At 33.4% G+C, this 14560-nt stretch overlaps 3 protein-coding genes and 1 pseudogene across 3 annotated transcripts; 1 reads left to right on the top strand and 3 right to left on the bottom strand.

Annotated features, from left to right (window-relative positions):
* Positions 1-1508: 1508 nt before the first annotated feature.
* LOC103858542 lies at positions 1509-3063 on the bottom strand. The gene is made up of 3 exons (XM_009135920.3): positions 2717-3063; positions 2152-2232; positions 1509-2053 (listed from the first exon to the last, which is right to left on the bottom strand). Exons 1-3 carry the CDS (start codon positions 2873-2875, stop codon positions 1721-1723), a joined length of 573 nt encoding a protein of 190 aa, XP_009134168.1. The 5' UTR covers positions 2876-3063; the 3' UTR covers positions 1509-1720.
* Positions 3064-4704: 1641 nt separating this feature from the next.
* On the top strand, positions 4705-6577 carry LOC103858541 (UDP-rhamnose/UDP-galactose transporter 5). The gene is made up of 6 exons (XM_009135918.3): positions 4705-4868; positions 5058-5248; positions 5333-5517; positions 5591-5791; positions 5874-6035; positions 6118-6577. The coding sequence occupies exons 2-6, from the start codon at positions 5119-5121 to the stop codon at positions 6442-6444; spliced, it is 1005 nt and encodes a 334-aa protein (XP_009134166.1). The 5' UTR covers positions 4705-4868; positions 5058-5118; the 3' UTR covers positions 6445-6577.
* A 124-nt stretch (positions 6578-6701) lies between these two features.
* Positions 6702-8084, bottom strand: LOC103858540 (40S ribosomal protein S18). The gene is made up of 4 exons (XM_009135917.3): positions 7917-8084; positions 7634-7794; positions 7117-7305; positions 6702-7024 (listed from the first exon to the last, which is right to left on the bottom strand). The coding sequence occupies exons 1-4, from the start codon at positions 7917-7919 to the stop codon at positions 6919-6921; spliced, it is 459 nt and encodes a 152-aa protein (XP_009134165.1). The 5' UTR covers positions 7920-8084; the 3' UTR covers positions 6702-6918.
* Positions 8085-8130: 46 nt separating this feature from the next.
* LOC108871160 lies at positions 8131-10702 on the bottom strand (annotated as a pseudogene).
* Between the last annotated feature and the right edge of the window lie 3858 nt (positions 10703-14560).

Genomic DNA, 14560 nt, shown 5'->3' with positions numbered 1-14560 from the left:
TTATCTTGTTTAATGTATCAAAAATCATCTTTCGATTTGGAATAAAGAAAGTAATTAAAGTATTCGATTTGAAATCGTATAATACAACCATGTCTTGGATTTTTAAATGGCTTTCTTCCGGGTAGGGATGGTAATCAAGGATCTGAACCACAGACCTGATTCGTAAAGACCTGCTGCAGGACGGGATTGGGCCTTCATTTGGTAAGCCCGCAAAATTGCGGGCCTCGCAAGACGGATTTAAAGTGGAACAGGTCAAAAGCGGGATGGGTAAAAAGCGGGACGGGTCGAAAGCGGGATGGGTTTAATCCGCGGGATTTTGATGACCCGCAACCCTAAGTCCTCATTTCTGCTTTCGCCTAAAACATAGAGAGAGAGAGAGAGAGAGAGAGAGAGAGAAAAAACGATTCTTGTGACTTTTCCCCCATAAAACATAAGGAGTTCCGGCGATGATGCATGATTTGAGCTCCAGACGACTCAAGCGATGACGATTCGAGTTCTGGTGTTGTTTTTATTTGGTTTTCTCTTTTTATTACACACAACTATGAATTGCTTTATTACAATGTGATATTTCTTGTTTAAGTTGATTGGTTTTGTTTTCAGTATTGTGAAGTGATGTTTTTCTTAAATTAAATTTGGTTACAGTGGTGTTGTTTAAGAGAAAAGTTAGTTGTATAACACGTCACTTGTATAATTTGGTAAAGTGATTCACGATTTTCTTTGCAATCCAAATAATTAAAAAGAGAGATGGTTTGATGAAGACATAAAACACTTGAGCCAACTTATTACAAAGATAACAACTCAATCAGATTCAAACTCAACAAAAGCTTATGCTGATAACAAAAGAAGGCTTTTAACTCAAGAACGCAAGCACAAACGGAGCTTTGTAGCATTGATTTTGATAAGTCTTTAGTGAAGCTAAATGAGCTCTCTTCAACTCTCTTACACAACTCTTATACTTGAGCATTCATGAAAAAAACTGTAGTAGGCGGTTTGATAAGGAGGCGTCCCGCGAAACAACATTAAACAACATTGTTAATTAACCAATTGATTGCTAATTAAACAATGGTGTCATACTCTAGATCTTTTTTTTTTGATCAACTGTCATACTCTAGATCATCAAATAAAATCTCATCTCTTAGATTATATGTTGGTGGAACAAACTCTGCTGTTAGATTTTGATTATTTTCCTATAAAATGATGAAGAATTGTTTTACATTAGTTTGAAAACTTGTGTCTATAACCATGCATTAAGAATAGTTGGTTTAATTTTTGACACACAATACTTCATACTGGATGTGTTCACATATATTCCGTGTAGCTACCAATGTTTTTTTGTCATTATAGTTATTTGTAAATTGTACTTCTAGTTGGAGAGATCAATTGACATATGAAACCATCAACATTTTGCAGTCATTTACTTGAATACATTTGCATATATGCTATCAACCTAATTCACACTAATTTTTCTTGTTGCATGAGTTATAATATTAACGATTTACCAGATGATCTTCAAGTGATTTGAAACATGAACACTAAGAAGTTAATAAAGAGATATGAATCCCAAACACAATGATTTACATGTGACCATCAGAAACCCTAACCAAAATACCAGCAAACCACCTTCAAGATGACAACCAATTGATACATTATGAAAATTCAAACGAGTTTTGTATAAGATCAAACATTATCACAAGAGGGGGTATTACATCTTTATAGCTTCTTATTCTGCATGCATGTCCATTGAAGAATCAAAAGAACTAGGAGAGTCAGATCCCCTGTTCAGTTCACTGCTTCTGGTTCCGCCAGATATGTATCCTCCTTGCGGAATTTGGTAGTTCTGCAGACTACGGCGTATGGGACTTGAAAGAGCGTTTGAGAAAACCGAGTTCTTGGCCTGGTTTTCGCATTGCTCAGACCGAATCGCCGGAACAGCTGTTGGGCAAGACGTGCCTGAAGAGGCAATGAGACCGGAATTTGTGACATGCATTGTTGGTTGAGGTGGCGGCGCTCTTGGGGATATTGGGGGCTCCTCTGTGCAGCACTCCAGCTCGTTCTGCATTAGGGTAAACAGTAAACTCAATCAAGAACAGAAAAAAAAAAACAGATCTGACCCGGATAATTCCATGTTATGTTAGATAAAATAATATAAACCTGAATGTAATTGATTATATCCACAGGAGTCACTCTTGACCCTCCTTCTTGTTGTCTCCATATCCATTGGTACAGTTTTTCCTGAAACATGGAATAATTGGAGCAGAACGTTCAGTGTGTTCTCACCTTAGGTAGTGATGCATTAAAACTAGTAAGAGCCACAACAATCTAATCTATGCCTTTCTTTCTAATCCATACTAACATATGTCACCGTCCAACTAAAAGTTTCACACCACAACACAATTTATCCCCACGTCAAGTAGAATATCAGTACATCATAAAAAAAAAAAAAGACAAGAACATACAATACAATGTTATTATATAGTTGTCAACATATGATATTCAGACATACACAAGTACAGTCAAATATAGTGAGGGACACCGCAAACAAGAGATGATTAGCACGGAGGTTGTACATGAAACCAGCACCAAATAGAAAATCAAAACATGGAATCAACAGAACCGATCGGTAAGACTCTCAACGAAGACCCATCAAATTGAATTTAACCTTTTATAGACAAGAATCACAAAGAGCCAGAGGGAGAGAAGGGTTTTAAATCCATACCAGACCATGCCGTTCACCGGCTTGGAAAGAGAGTTTCTGGTGGTTCATGGACTGTGTGTAAAGCTGAGACAGAGAGTTCGCGGCGGTTCGAAAGGAGGCGTAGACAGTCCGATCTACCTCATCGAGGCTCGTCTCTGTAGCTTTTCTCTTCTTACCCATCCCCCTAAAGATTCTTTTGTAATCGGCTGTGAACGGATGGTCGCTCTTCTCTCCGCGATTTTGATGAATTATATATATAAAAAAAAGAAGAGGATTGGACCAAAGAGGGGCACTTGTCTCGCTTTATACGAAACGGCAAGAACGAAGAAGGTTTTACTTTTTTTTCGTTTTGGACATTCAACTCTGTAAATTATCTTCTATAGATGGTACGACAATGTCTTAAAACAGAATGTCAATTTGGATCAGTTCGAATTATAAAGATTTGTATTTTAAAATCAGGCCCAAACATTTCTTAAAATCTGGCCTTTTTCTCTGCCAACTATTTTTTTTTTAATGGTGATTTATTAGAATATTATAATAATGAAAAATATTACGTTGATGATTCGATAACCGACAATACTACTATTTTACGAGGATCTACGTTTAATTGTATTATCAGAGGCGTCCTATGAAGATCTCTCCTGACCGGGTTTACTTGCATCATGTTGAATATCCATTGTAAGTATTTCTTCCGTAGTTTTTATAATTGTTTAAGAAATCGTTTTTTCTAGATTTATTTTTTGTTCCAAAATGATAGATTTTCTATAATTTTAAGGTACTTTTAGTATTTAATGTTTTGAAAAGTTGTATACTTTTAAGAAACATTAATTGAAAATATTTGAATTAGTTGAATACTATTGGTTGATATTTATTGGAAAATGTATAGTAAAATAAATAATAAATTTAATTATAAAATATTAATTATTTTCTTAAAATGCGTGAATACTCTAGAAAATCATTCTTTCGGGAACAAAGGGAGTATTAAGGCATTGTTAAACTTCTCTTGAACGCACGTAGTATACAATGTGCAATGTGTATGATATGGAGCTGAGGAAAAATCAATAATCATGTGTTCTTCCAGTTTACTCTAGATAATTATAAATGGACTCTTTCAAATACACCTTCCAACCCAAAAATATTTCCATGAGAATCGATGTTCACTAATATGGATTACATGTTTTGAAGAATTCCAAAAAATTCTCAATATGTTAATTACTCTCGATAGAACATGAAATAATATTTTTTTAACTATAAAGATAGGAATGCACAACAAATCTAATATTTGTAGAAGTAGAAGATAAACTATGGAAAGAAACCCGAAAAAGATATCAAAAAAGGCAAAAATAATAGTTGATTTCTCTCTGAAAGAGATGAATACAGAGAATGGTGGTGTTGTTACTTGTTACTTGGAAGGAAACGTAGTTTTTCAGGATAACGGTGGTTATGCAAAAAGGAAGATGTGAAAGCAACATGGATGGGAGTGAAGAATGTTAGACGTCGTTTCACACATCTACATGCAAAATTCGAAACGTTTATATGAGTCATATATAGAGTGTATAAAAGTGTATCAACAACAACAAGTGGTGTTCACAAGAGACTGTTTTGACTTTGGTGTTGTATCAATACAAGCAAAATGACCTGTTTTTTTTTCATCTACACTAAGAAGTTCAATCGTTATAAAAAAATTAAAAGATTTAGCTATCAAACGAATATGAAAAGCAAACAATACAGAGACAAATGAGACAAATAAAAATTATTAGGATTATCTCATTATAACAATGATAGTAATTTTTTGGTCTATATTTCCAATTTTCCCAAAATTTAATCTTTATAAAAAGTTTAAAAGATTTAGCGATCAAACAATAGAAAGACCAATGATTTAGCTCGAAGTTATTCTAAAGCTGAGAGAACTGGTGATCCAACTCCACCAATTTGGATTTGATGATTCGGTTTAGTTTGTTACACTTCTAAAAAAAAAAATAACTCCTCTCTTTTTGTAAAGAAAAAAGAAACACACCTTAATTATTCTTTTCTTTTTTATTGTGGAAATGTAATGATGAGGAGATCACTCTCCTTTACTTAAGCGCACTCTTCAACTCAAAATAGAAAAGAGAACGTCGACAGCCGCGCTGCCTTCTGATCATTTTTGCTACCGCGTTTTGTTCTTCTCCAGGTACCTTCCCTCGATCTATTCTATCCCTTTTGAATTCCTCTCATTTAATGACATCATTAGCCGGATCCTATCGTACAGTAGGTCGATTAGACAATTCCTCTAGATCCGATCCGATCTGATCTGATCCTCATTGGGAAATTTTTTTTGTTTCAAATAGTTTTGTTTCGTTTTAATTAAATTCTGTTGTAGGATTTTGTCTGGAGAATGTTTGTTTGAGATTTTGCAATCGAAGAAAAAGACCAAAGTAACAATGGCTCCTGGTAGTAAAGCAAACAAGAAATCAACAGTAGATGCCGCTGCCTGGATGTTCAATGTCGTTACTTCTGTCGGAATCATCATTGTCAATAAAGCTTTAATGGCTACTTACGGCTTTAGCTTTGGTAATAATATCTCAATTCTGTTTTGATCTCATCTCTCTTCGTTTCTTTGTGTATGTATCTCTTACTTTTTCGATTTCACTGCAGCAACAACCTTGACCGGTCTACATTTCGCCACGACGACACTGATGACACTTGTTCTAAGATGTCTAGGCTACATTCAGCCTTCTCATCTTCCCTTCACAGAGCTTCTTAAGTTCATTCTGTTTGCAAACTTTTCGATCGTTGGGATGAATGTTAGTCTTATGTGGAACTCTGTTGGGTTTTATCAGGTAAAGACTCTTGCAAAAACCTGTTTGATTCTTTGTCGCTGTCTTAATCCTCTTTTTGTTTTTGGTTTGTCAGATTGCAAAGCTTAGCATGATTCCTGTAGCTTGCTTGTTGGAAGTAGTGTTCGATAAGATTCGTTACTCGAGAGACACCAAACTTAGCATAGGACTTGTTCTTGTGGGTGTCGGTGTTTGCACTGTTACTGATGTTAGTGTCAACACCAAAGGCTTCGTTGCTGCTTTTGTTGCTGTCTGGAGTACTGCTTTGCAACAATACGTAAGTTCTCAGTGCTTTACGATGTAACATAACTTCTTTTAGCTAATGTACTTGACATAAAGTTTTTTTTTTTTAATTGCAGTATGTTCATTATCTTCAGCGAAAGTACTCGCTTACCTCATTCAACCTACTGGGTCATACTGCTCCGGCCCAAGCTGCAACGTTGTTGATAGTCGGTCCATTTCTCGACTTTTGGCTGACAGAGAAACGAGTAGACATGTATGACTACAACGTTGTCTCTCTGGTAAGTGCCCACTCAAATCAATATACGGACCATTTCCGTTTCGCTTATGCAATTGTGTAACTAAGCTGTGATGATTGTGCAGATGTTTATAACCCTCTCGTGCACAATAGCTATTGGCACAAACCTCAGCCAGTTCATCTGCATTGGGAGATTCACGGCGGTGTCGTTCCAAGTCCTGGGCCATATGAAGACGATCTTGGTGCTGATAATGGGCTTCTTCTTCTTTGACAGAGATGGTCTAAACCTGCACGTGGTTATCGGCATGATAATTGCAGTGCTGGGGATGATCTGGTACGGTAATGCCTCGTCCAAGCCGGGTGGTAAGGAGAAGAAGAGCTATTCTCTTCCAACGACCCGTCAACAGAAAAATGGAGATGATTCTGATGAAGGACCAAGGTTAAAAGCTTAGCAAGCGTTAAGCAGAATTAATGATGAGTCTCTCGCTACATACATGGCACCATTTTTATACATCATATGTTTTAGTATTCTTTTTTAGCTGAATATTGAAAAATCCTAGCATTTTCATTTATAATTTTTCAATACGAGGAACTATAAACAAAATAATTTGTTACAATCATTTTCTATAATATGACTTACTTAATCACCAGTTAACTATTTTTCATGCTGTAAACACTTCAAATCCATTGTTAGGCTAACAATGGAGAGTAAAAACAGATGTAACCAATGGAAAAGATAATAAGAGAGGACAGGAAGATCCAAAAGTATCACACAAACTATTTGGAAGATCCAAAAGTGACATAAACTATTTCAAATATCCAAAAGCAACACATAAACTAGTTCGAAGCAGAAACATAAAAAATCAAAGCCGGTTCATATGAAGCATATCCAATAAAGCAGCAGTAACTAGCAACATGTGGCCTGCTTAACGCTTCTTTGACACACCAACGGTCTTTCCTCTGCGACCGGTTGTCTTGGTGTGCTGTCCACGGACACGGAGACCCCAGTAGTGTCTCAGCCCACGGTGGTTCCTGTGCGTTGTAAGAAAATGCAAAACAACCGTTTCAAATACCATTCAATTCAAACCACAAGAGAACACAGTTTATGTGATGATCGGGATAACCTGATCTTCTTGAGACGCTCGAGATCGTCCCTGAGCTTCATGTCAAGAGCATTGGAGACAACTTGGGAGTACTTGCCGTCCTTGTAGTCCTTCTGCCTGTTCAAGAACCAGTCTGGGATCTTGTACTGCTTCGGGTTGGCAACGATGGTCATCAGGTTGTCGATCTCAGCTGCAGATAGCTCACCAGCCCTGAACCAGATCAAAACATGAAGCGTAAACTAGTATACACAAGAATTTACAAAACTAGCTTATTCTAGAGTTATGATGGTTACACTTAAAAACCAAAGGTTTTAGCTTACGTTGGCATTCAAAGACAATGTTAATACAACAAAGTGGAAACCAAGAGCATTACATCACACGAGACCAGCGATTCTACAACTATAATGGTTACACAGATAAACAAACCAAGGCCGAAAAGACGAAAGAACCATAAGTTTAGGCCAATGCTGTCTTAAAGCAGACAACTCAAATCAAACAACACTAATCTGTTCGAGAAAGAGAGAGAGAGAAAGCAAACCTCTTGTTCATGTCGACATCTGCTTTCTTGCAGACGATGTTAGCCAAACGCCTCCCAATACCCTTGATTGAGGTAAGGGCGAACATGATCTTCTGCTTCCCATCGACATTTGTGTTAAGCACACGGAGAATGTGCTGAAACTCTTCATTCGCGACCAGAGACTAACACATCATAACAAACATTCCACATCAGATAAACGCAAACATTTCGCGCATCTTAACATTGACTTTAGCTACTAACTTCCTCTTAGAAGAGAGAAATGGAATTTTGAAATTCTAATTACCATTGTGATTAGCGGAGATGAGTGAGGAGAAGCCGCCGCCTTCAAGAAGTGACGATCTCTGCAAGCTAAAACACGCGAGGAGGTCGCTAGTGTGTTCTCGGCGAGTTGTATATATACCTCATTATTAGGGCTTCCGCAATACTGTAATGGTCAAAGACCATTATGCCCTTCCTTAGGATGATGATTTATAAATAAAGGTGCTATTTTCTTCTTCTTTTTCTAGAAAAAAAAATGTTTTTGCTGGGAGAGTTATGAAGAAAAAAGTTGAACGAGATATAAACTTTGATTATTTTAGATTTATGTATCAAAAATAAACTATTGCTCGAAGAATAATGATATATAATTATAAAAAGCTGTATAAAATTAAAGTACATGACATTTCAACAGTAATCTATGCGTTATGCGGAATAAAGTACGATTTAAAAAACAAACAGTGCAAAATAATAGTTGACTGGTGAAAAATATTTTTGGTATATAATAAATTTTGATTGCTAAAATAAATAACCGGTACAAAATAGATATTTTAGTTATATTAATAAAATATTAATATAAAATAAACTGAATTTTTTTAAGTATTTTCTAATAATTTTATTATTATTTTTAATCATAATTAATAAAACTGATTTAATATAAAATTTAACATTCATATATTAAACTGATCAAGTGCAATACAATACAAAAAAAACATTGAGTAGTTTGATTTCCCGTAACAGATTAGCATATTATCTTTTATTTGTGTAATTTGTTTTCCATAGGCTATCTTGATTGTTTCCATATCACTCATGTCATATTCAAAATATCTATTGTTTATTTTCGTGTCTTGCATTACATTCAAAATATTTATCTAAAAATTGAGATTTATATAAAGTTAGTAATCTCACTATTTTTATAACCATTTTATTTTGTATGTGAATACTATATCTTAAATTTTTTGAAAGATTCTCTATTTTTTTCTTCACAAATTCCAAATGTCCTCTCAATTATAGAACGCAGAGACATATGATAATGATTGATTAGTTTATATTTATTATTTGGAGAGAGAACATAGTTGAAATGAAACATATGATAGCTCTTTGTGTATCCATAATCAATGAGAGATAATATTTCTCTAATGAAGGCAAAGAAAACTCATAATTGCTTTGATGTGCCATTGTCAAAACAATTGTATCGTGACATGATCATGGTGCTCCACTCTCTATATATGTGAATAACATATTCAAGTCACATATCGCCATGATGTTCATTGATACATTATCAAGTTGATTCCAACATTCATTGTAACTCATGCTTTACTTTTACGAATACATGAGTCCCATCAGTAACGTCAACAAATCCGCTGAAAAACAGATAATATGTTCGATCCGGTTGAAGTCATTTTAGAATTTGGTATAACTCTTGCATTTTTGGTGTTATTATATAATTGCATGCCAAACGTTCAGTTGTCGTAAGAAGTTCCATAATTTTTCTTTAAATTGTTTCTTCATTTTTGTCAAATCTCAAACCAACATCTTTTTGAACTTTGTTATGCTCATATATATGTATAAACATAGTCATACTTCCTTCAATGTTTACATTTAATGTTGGTTATGGACCATATTTGTTAGCAGTGTATCACACACTGTGTTGAAACATCCTAGTGACATTCTTAACTAAAGATCATAAGCATCATCACTTTGTTGTAGTCGAAGACAAATATTTATCCATCCCAACCTTCCCTCAGTTTGCACGGGCGCTTTTTAACTATTAATTCCGCAAATAGTTCATTTTGTAAATCCCTCATTTTAATTCTCTCTTCCTAACTTAAGTTTGTGAATAATTTGTAATTGCATCTAACATAGACGAAAAACCTACAAATTTAAACATGAAATAAGAGTACATCATAACTAAATATAAAAAATGTATTAAACAAGATACATAACAATAATAAAATATAATACTTTATTACATAAAATAGAATAATGAAACACAACTTAAACATATTTAATTTTCGTCATCTGAGTAATTTCAACTATTTTCATTAAATTTATAAATATTCTTTGTGGAACTCTCCATATATTGAATATATCTCAAGGTCTCAGAGTATGTGAAATTTGATGAGTTTCAAAATAATTTTTAATATCTAGACCATGTAATGAAGTTTGTTGAACATTTTGAGGAAGCTTCTACAGTTTCACCATCAGAATTATCGTGCTCATAATTTTGCAAAATTTCTTCTTTATTTTCAGTTAAAAATCAATATTGAACTATATGTTTTGTTGTTCCTTATGAGCCGCCTTGTTGAAAATTTTGTGTGTTTACGCTGGTCAAAATCTGGTGAAAATCTTCTTTGTGATAGATTTTGTGGTGTGCCCCATTATTGAATATTTGATAGTGCTCCCATTGTTAAGCATTTGGTGGTGTTCCCCATTATTGAATATGGATACCCAGCAAGCTGACACATGTCCATCTGAGAAAAACACACCGTTTCATTAAAACTCTGTGATCCTGGGCTTTGGTTGCGTAATGCATGATTGGGCTCCGTATTTTGAAGGTGTATTCGGCCCGATGAGATGGATGTCGACTCTAACCTTAATACGGCTGAAGCAAAGAACCAAAGTTCGTCTCTCTGAAACATCGTCCTCTTGACTTCCCTGTTATGTGATTTCTGTCCAAGAAAAAACTCATTGTAACACATTCAATCAACACTAAGAGTTTGCCATTATCGTTCACATTCATTCTCAGAAAACATGTTTCCACCACTTTCATTTATTCCCAATCACCACCTCTTTCAGCTTCTTCGCACTCATTTACCTATAGAGAGGCATCTCCATCGCCATGCATCTCAAAGATGAAGGTTATTATCGTCTTTTTGTTGACCAAATCAATTTAGTATGTATTGTGAAAAGTCAATCATTTATTTATATTAGTAATGTTTAACGGTTACCTTTGACGAACAGAAATGGCTTGATCAACACAAAACAAGAGCTAAATAGTTGTTTTTCATTCTTAAAAATTGAAGACTAGAATAAAGATTGAGGACTAGAATAATGTAATTAAATGGCTCACTTAAACATCATAACTTTTATCTCTGAAACATCGTCCTCTTGACTTCCATGTTCTGCGATTTATGTCCAAGAAAAACTCATTGTAACACATTCAATCAACACTAAGAGTTCACCATTATCGTTCACATTCATTTTCTGAAAACATGTTTCCACCACTTTCATTTATTCCTAATCACCACCTCTTTCAGCTTCGTCGCACTCATTCACCTATAGATAGGCATCTCCATCGCCATGAATCTCAAAGATGAAGGTTATTATCGTCTTTTTGTTGACCATATCAATTTAGTATGTACTGTGAAAAATCAATCATTTAGTTATATTAGTAATGTTTAACAGTTACCTTTGACGGATAAAAATGGCTTGATCAACATAAAACAAGAGCTAAATAGTTGTTTCTCATTCTTAAAAATTGAGGAATAGAATAAAGATTAAGGACTAGAATAACGTAATTAAATGGCTCACTTAAAATTATAGCTTTTATCTCGATTTAAAATGTTTTAAATAAGTTTAAAATTAATCAAGAGCTAAATTGTTTCTCATTCTTAAAAAAAAAACACACACTAATCTTCCATGTAGAAGCCAAAAAATGGGAACTTGGTCATGAATCTTTTTTATAGATATCAATAACAAAAGTTGATATCCCAAAATGGTTATAACCCATTCTAATGTGTGATACAAACCAAATGAATGGTCATAACTTGAAACATGTACGTGAACAAAAAAAACTTGAAACATGTATTAGATGATCCTAAGTGAAGAAAGAAAACTTACTTTAAATTTGTTTTTTAAATTCTGAATTACATTGAACAACTTTTTTAGTTCTTGATTCAGTTCTTAATCTTATTTAAAATATATATGCTTAAGTAAGTTATTTAATCGAGATTAACATATATACAATTTCTAAATAACCCAATGTTAAGTATGTCATTTCCATCTTCAACTTTTAAAATTGAAACAAAAAAATCTTAACAAGCCATTTTGGTTCTATAAAATATGAATTATTTTGTCAATTTTCTTATGTGTATGTTTCATGTTTTGATACATTCATTGACCAATATTCCTTACCCACATACACAATCACATAAGAGGAAAAAAACGCTATCTCTCTCTCTCTCTCTCTCTCTCTCTCTCTCTCTCTCTCTCTCTCTCTCTCTCTCTCTCTCTCTCTCTCTCTCTCTCTCTCTCTCTCTCTCTCTCTCTCTCTCTCTCTCTCTCTCTCCTCACACACACACATATATATATATATATAAGGTTACTAGAATTTGGATATTATTAGCTCAAATTTATATTTATTTAGAACCATAACCAATATAACTTGGAAAGTTATTAGTAAGACATGAGCTGTTTTTCCAGCCAGATCTACGCCAAAAAACTCTTGATTACAATGATCTCATGTCTTTATTAGTAAAGAGATTATGCTTATATAGATATTTTTAAATTTTAGCAATCATATTTACATACACATTGATGCATGCGAGCATAACCTGGCTTGGGAGCTTGATCAATACATTTTTCACAACGTACTCCATAACCTTTTGGCAAAGCTTTTCCAGTATTTTTGACAATCATTTTTTTTACGTCTTCTACACACAAATTAATTCCATTTTTTCCGCATGTTCCAAAATAATTGCTTGGTAGTGTATCGCAGCCAAGTTTTCTCATGCCGGCTTCCACCTCTACTGCATTATATCAAGCTCAAAAGATTAGTAGATTGTAAAATTTATTTTGATAAACACTGAATAGAACAAAAATTACCTTCATTATTTAAAATGAGAAATGTGAGAACACAAGAAACCATTAACATAACACTGAGTCTCATGGCTGAAAATGAGAAAGTTCTTAACAACAAAAGAAATACTTTTTTTCTTACACTCCTATGAAATACAATATGCTTCTTTGCCATTAAGTCAGAATAAATACACTTTAAATAGGATAAAAATAGATATTGAAATTAATTCAGAAGAAATATAAATAAAACTGAAGGTGCAGATGAAAACTAGTCAACGAAATCGATGGGATCGATGTTTTCCCTTTGAAATAATCTTACAAGAAAAGCATAGATTTAATTTTATTTTACTTTTACCAAGTTTGATGTTTAAATATTAAATAAAATTATCAAGTATGAAAAATAAACTAAATGAAATAAAATATGTAACTGAAAAATAAATAGAAATTTCTTGAAATACCGTAAATTGGCTACCATTTTTCAAAAAATACAATCAATCAAAAATACCCTAACATTTGAATTTAGGGATTAATGATTCTTGTTTAGGGTTTAGTACTAAGGGGTTGGGATTGACATACAAATGTTTTATAAATTATTTTAAACATTTTAAATGATTTAGAAGGGTTAGTTTAGTCTTTTTCATCCAAAACATAATGTATTTATGAAAATGGTTATCATAGGGTAAAATTTGAAAAGTGGTAGAAAATTTGTTATAGAACTGAATTTTCCCACAAATAAAACTATATAAACCAAACTTATAGTCAGTATAAATGAGATTAAAAATGTGGATATTCTTATACATTGGTTTCAAACTTACTCGAGAAAAAAGTTCAACATAATTATTTTTAGTGGTCGTTGTCACTTTTAAGATCATTGTTAAATAATGTATTTACTCTCTCAAACATATGTAATAATTGATATAGAAGCAGTCACTGATAGGAAAAAATTATATGACAATTTTATGGACGAAAAAGTGTTTGAACATGTGGACCAAGTTTTGGAACATCTTACGCTTGCGCATCTTCTTGAGATAGACCATGATTCATGATTGGTGACTTCAGTGAGATAACATGACACCATCAAAAAAAAAAAGAGATGTAACATCTTCTTTTTGCCTTTTAACCAAATAATTACTGCCTTTGGAAGGATTGAATTTCCTTATTCTTAAACTTTTAACCAAATAATTACTGCCTTTGGAAGGATTGAATTTCCTTATTCTTAAAATATGATGTCTTGGGTAAGGAAAAGAAGACATACTCAACTAAGATGTCTACTAGACCGAGCTCTAGAAAAAGAAAACTTGTAGACCAGAAACCTCCTCAAACTATAGGTTAGGTGGTGGAGCTCATAAAATGCTAATTATGAAATGGGTGAAAGTGATTTTTGTATTCAGATATGAACATATGAAATTGGGTGGTTGGAGAAACCAGATGTTGGCAACAAAGATGTTATTTAGATATTTTTAGGTTCTTATACATCAGAACCGAACTCATCTAGACTGAGAAAGATTCAACTCAAAACCCACACATAAATTTATAATATTCAAGCGGAGCCTAATTTCAAAAAAAAATGATAACTGAAAGGAACAACATGTACCTAAATGGATAGCCAATGTTCATGCCTAACTGGTTTTATAAACTAATAAAAAAGACTATTTCTATGTGTTTGACTAAATTATATAAAATATAAATAGTTTTTTATTTAGTAAAATAATTATATGGTGAATGTCTTTAATGTCTATGTACTAAAATCAAATTTTAAAACGTGAATGTCTTTAATGTCTATGTACTGAAAATCAAATTTAAAAACGTGAATGTCTTTAATGTCTATGTACTAAAATCAAATATTTTTCTTATCTTAGAATAATTATATCT

Source organism: Brassica rapa, chromosome A03 (assembly GCF_000309985.2).
Source record: "Brassica rapa cultivar Chiifu-401-42 chromosome A03, CAAS_Brap_v3.01, whole genome shotgun sequence".
In the NCBI taxonomy this organism is placed as follows: Eukaryota; Viridiplantae; Streptophyta; class Magnoliopsida; order Brassicales; family Brassicaceae; genus Brassica; species Brassica rapa.
The sequence above is the reverse complement of the archived record's forward strand: the minus strand, read 5'-3'. Positions and strand labels throughout refer to the sequence as shown.

Coding starts and splice junctions, on each gene's coding strand:
- LOC103858540 (XM_009135917.3), bottom strand. Junction 7,306..7,633: donor GATGTCGACATGAACAAGAG/GTTTGCTTTCTC, acceptor GATCTGGTTCAG/GGCTGGTGAGCTATCTGCAG. Junction 7,025..7,116: donor GAGCGTCTCAAGAAGATCAG/GTTATCCCGATC, acceptor TACAACGCACAG/GAACCACCGTGGGCTGAGAC.
- LOC103858541 (XM_009135918.3), top strand. CDS start 5,119: ATGGCTCCTGGTAGTAAAGCAAACAAGAAATCAACAGTAGATGCCGCT. Junction 5,249..5,332: donor TACTTACGGCTTTAGCTTTG/GTAATAATATCT, acceptor ATTTCACTGCAG/CAACAACCTTGACCGGTCTA. Junction 5,792..5,873: donor GTACTGCTTTGCAACAATAC/GTAAGTTCTCAG, acceptor TTTTAATTGCAG/TATGTTCATTATCTTCAGCG.
- LOC103858542 (XM_009135920.3), bottom strand. CDS start 2,875: ATGGGTAAGAAGAGAAAAGCTACAGAGACGAGCCTCGATGAGGTAGAT. Junction 2,233..2,716: donor CCGGTGAACGGCATGGTCTG/GTATGGATTTAA, acceptor TCCATGTTTCAG/GAAAAACTGTACCAATGGAT. Junction 2,054..2,151: donor ATATAATCAATTACATTCAG/GTTTATATTATT, acceptor ACCCTAATGCAG/AACGAGCTGGAGTGCTGCAC.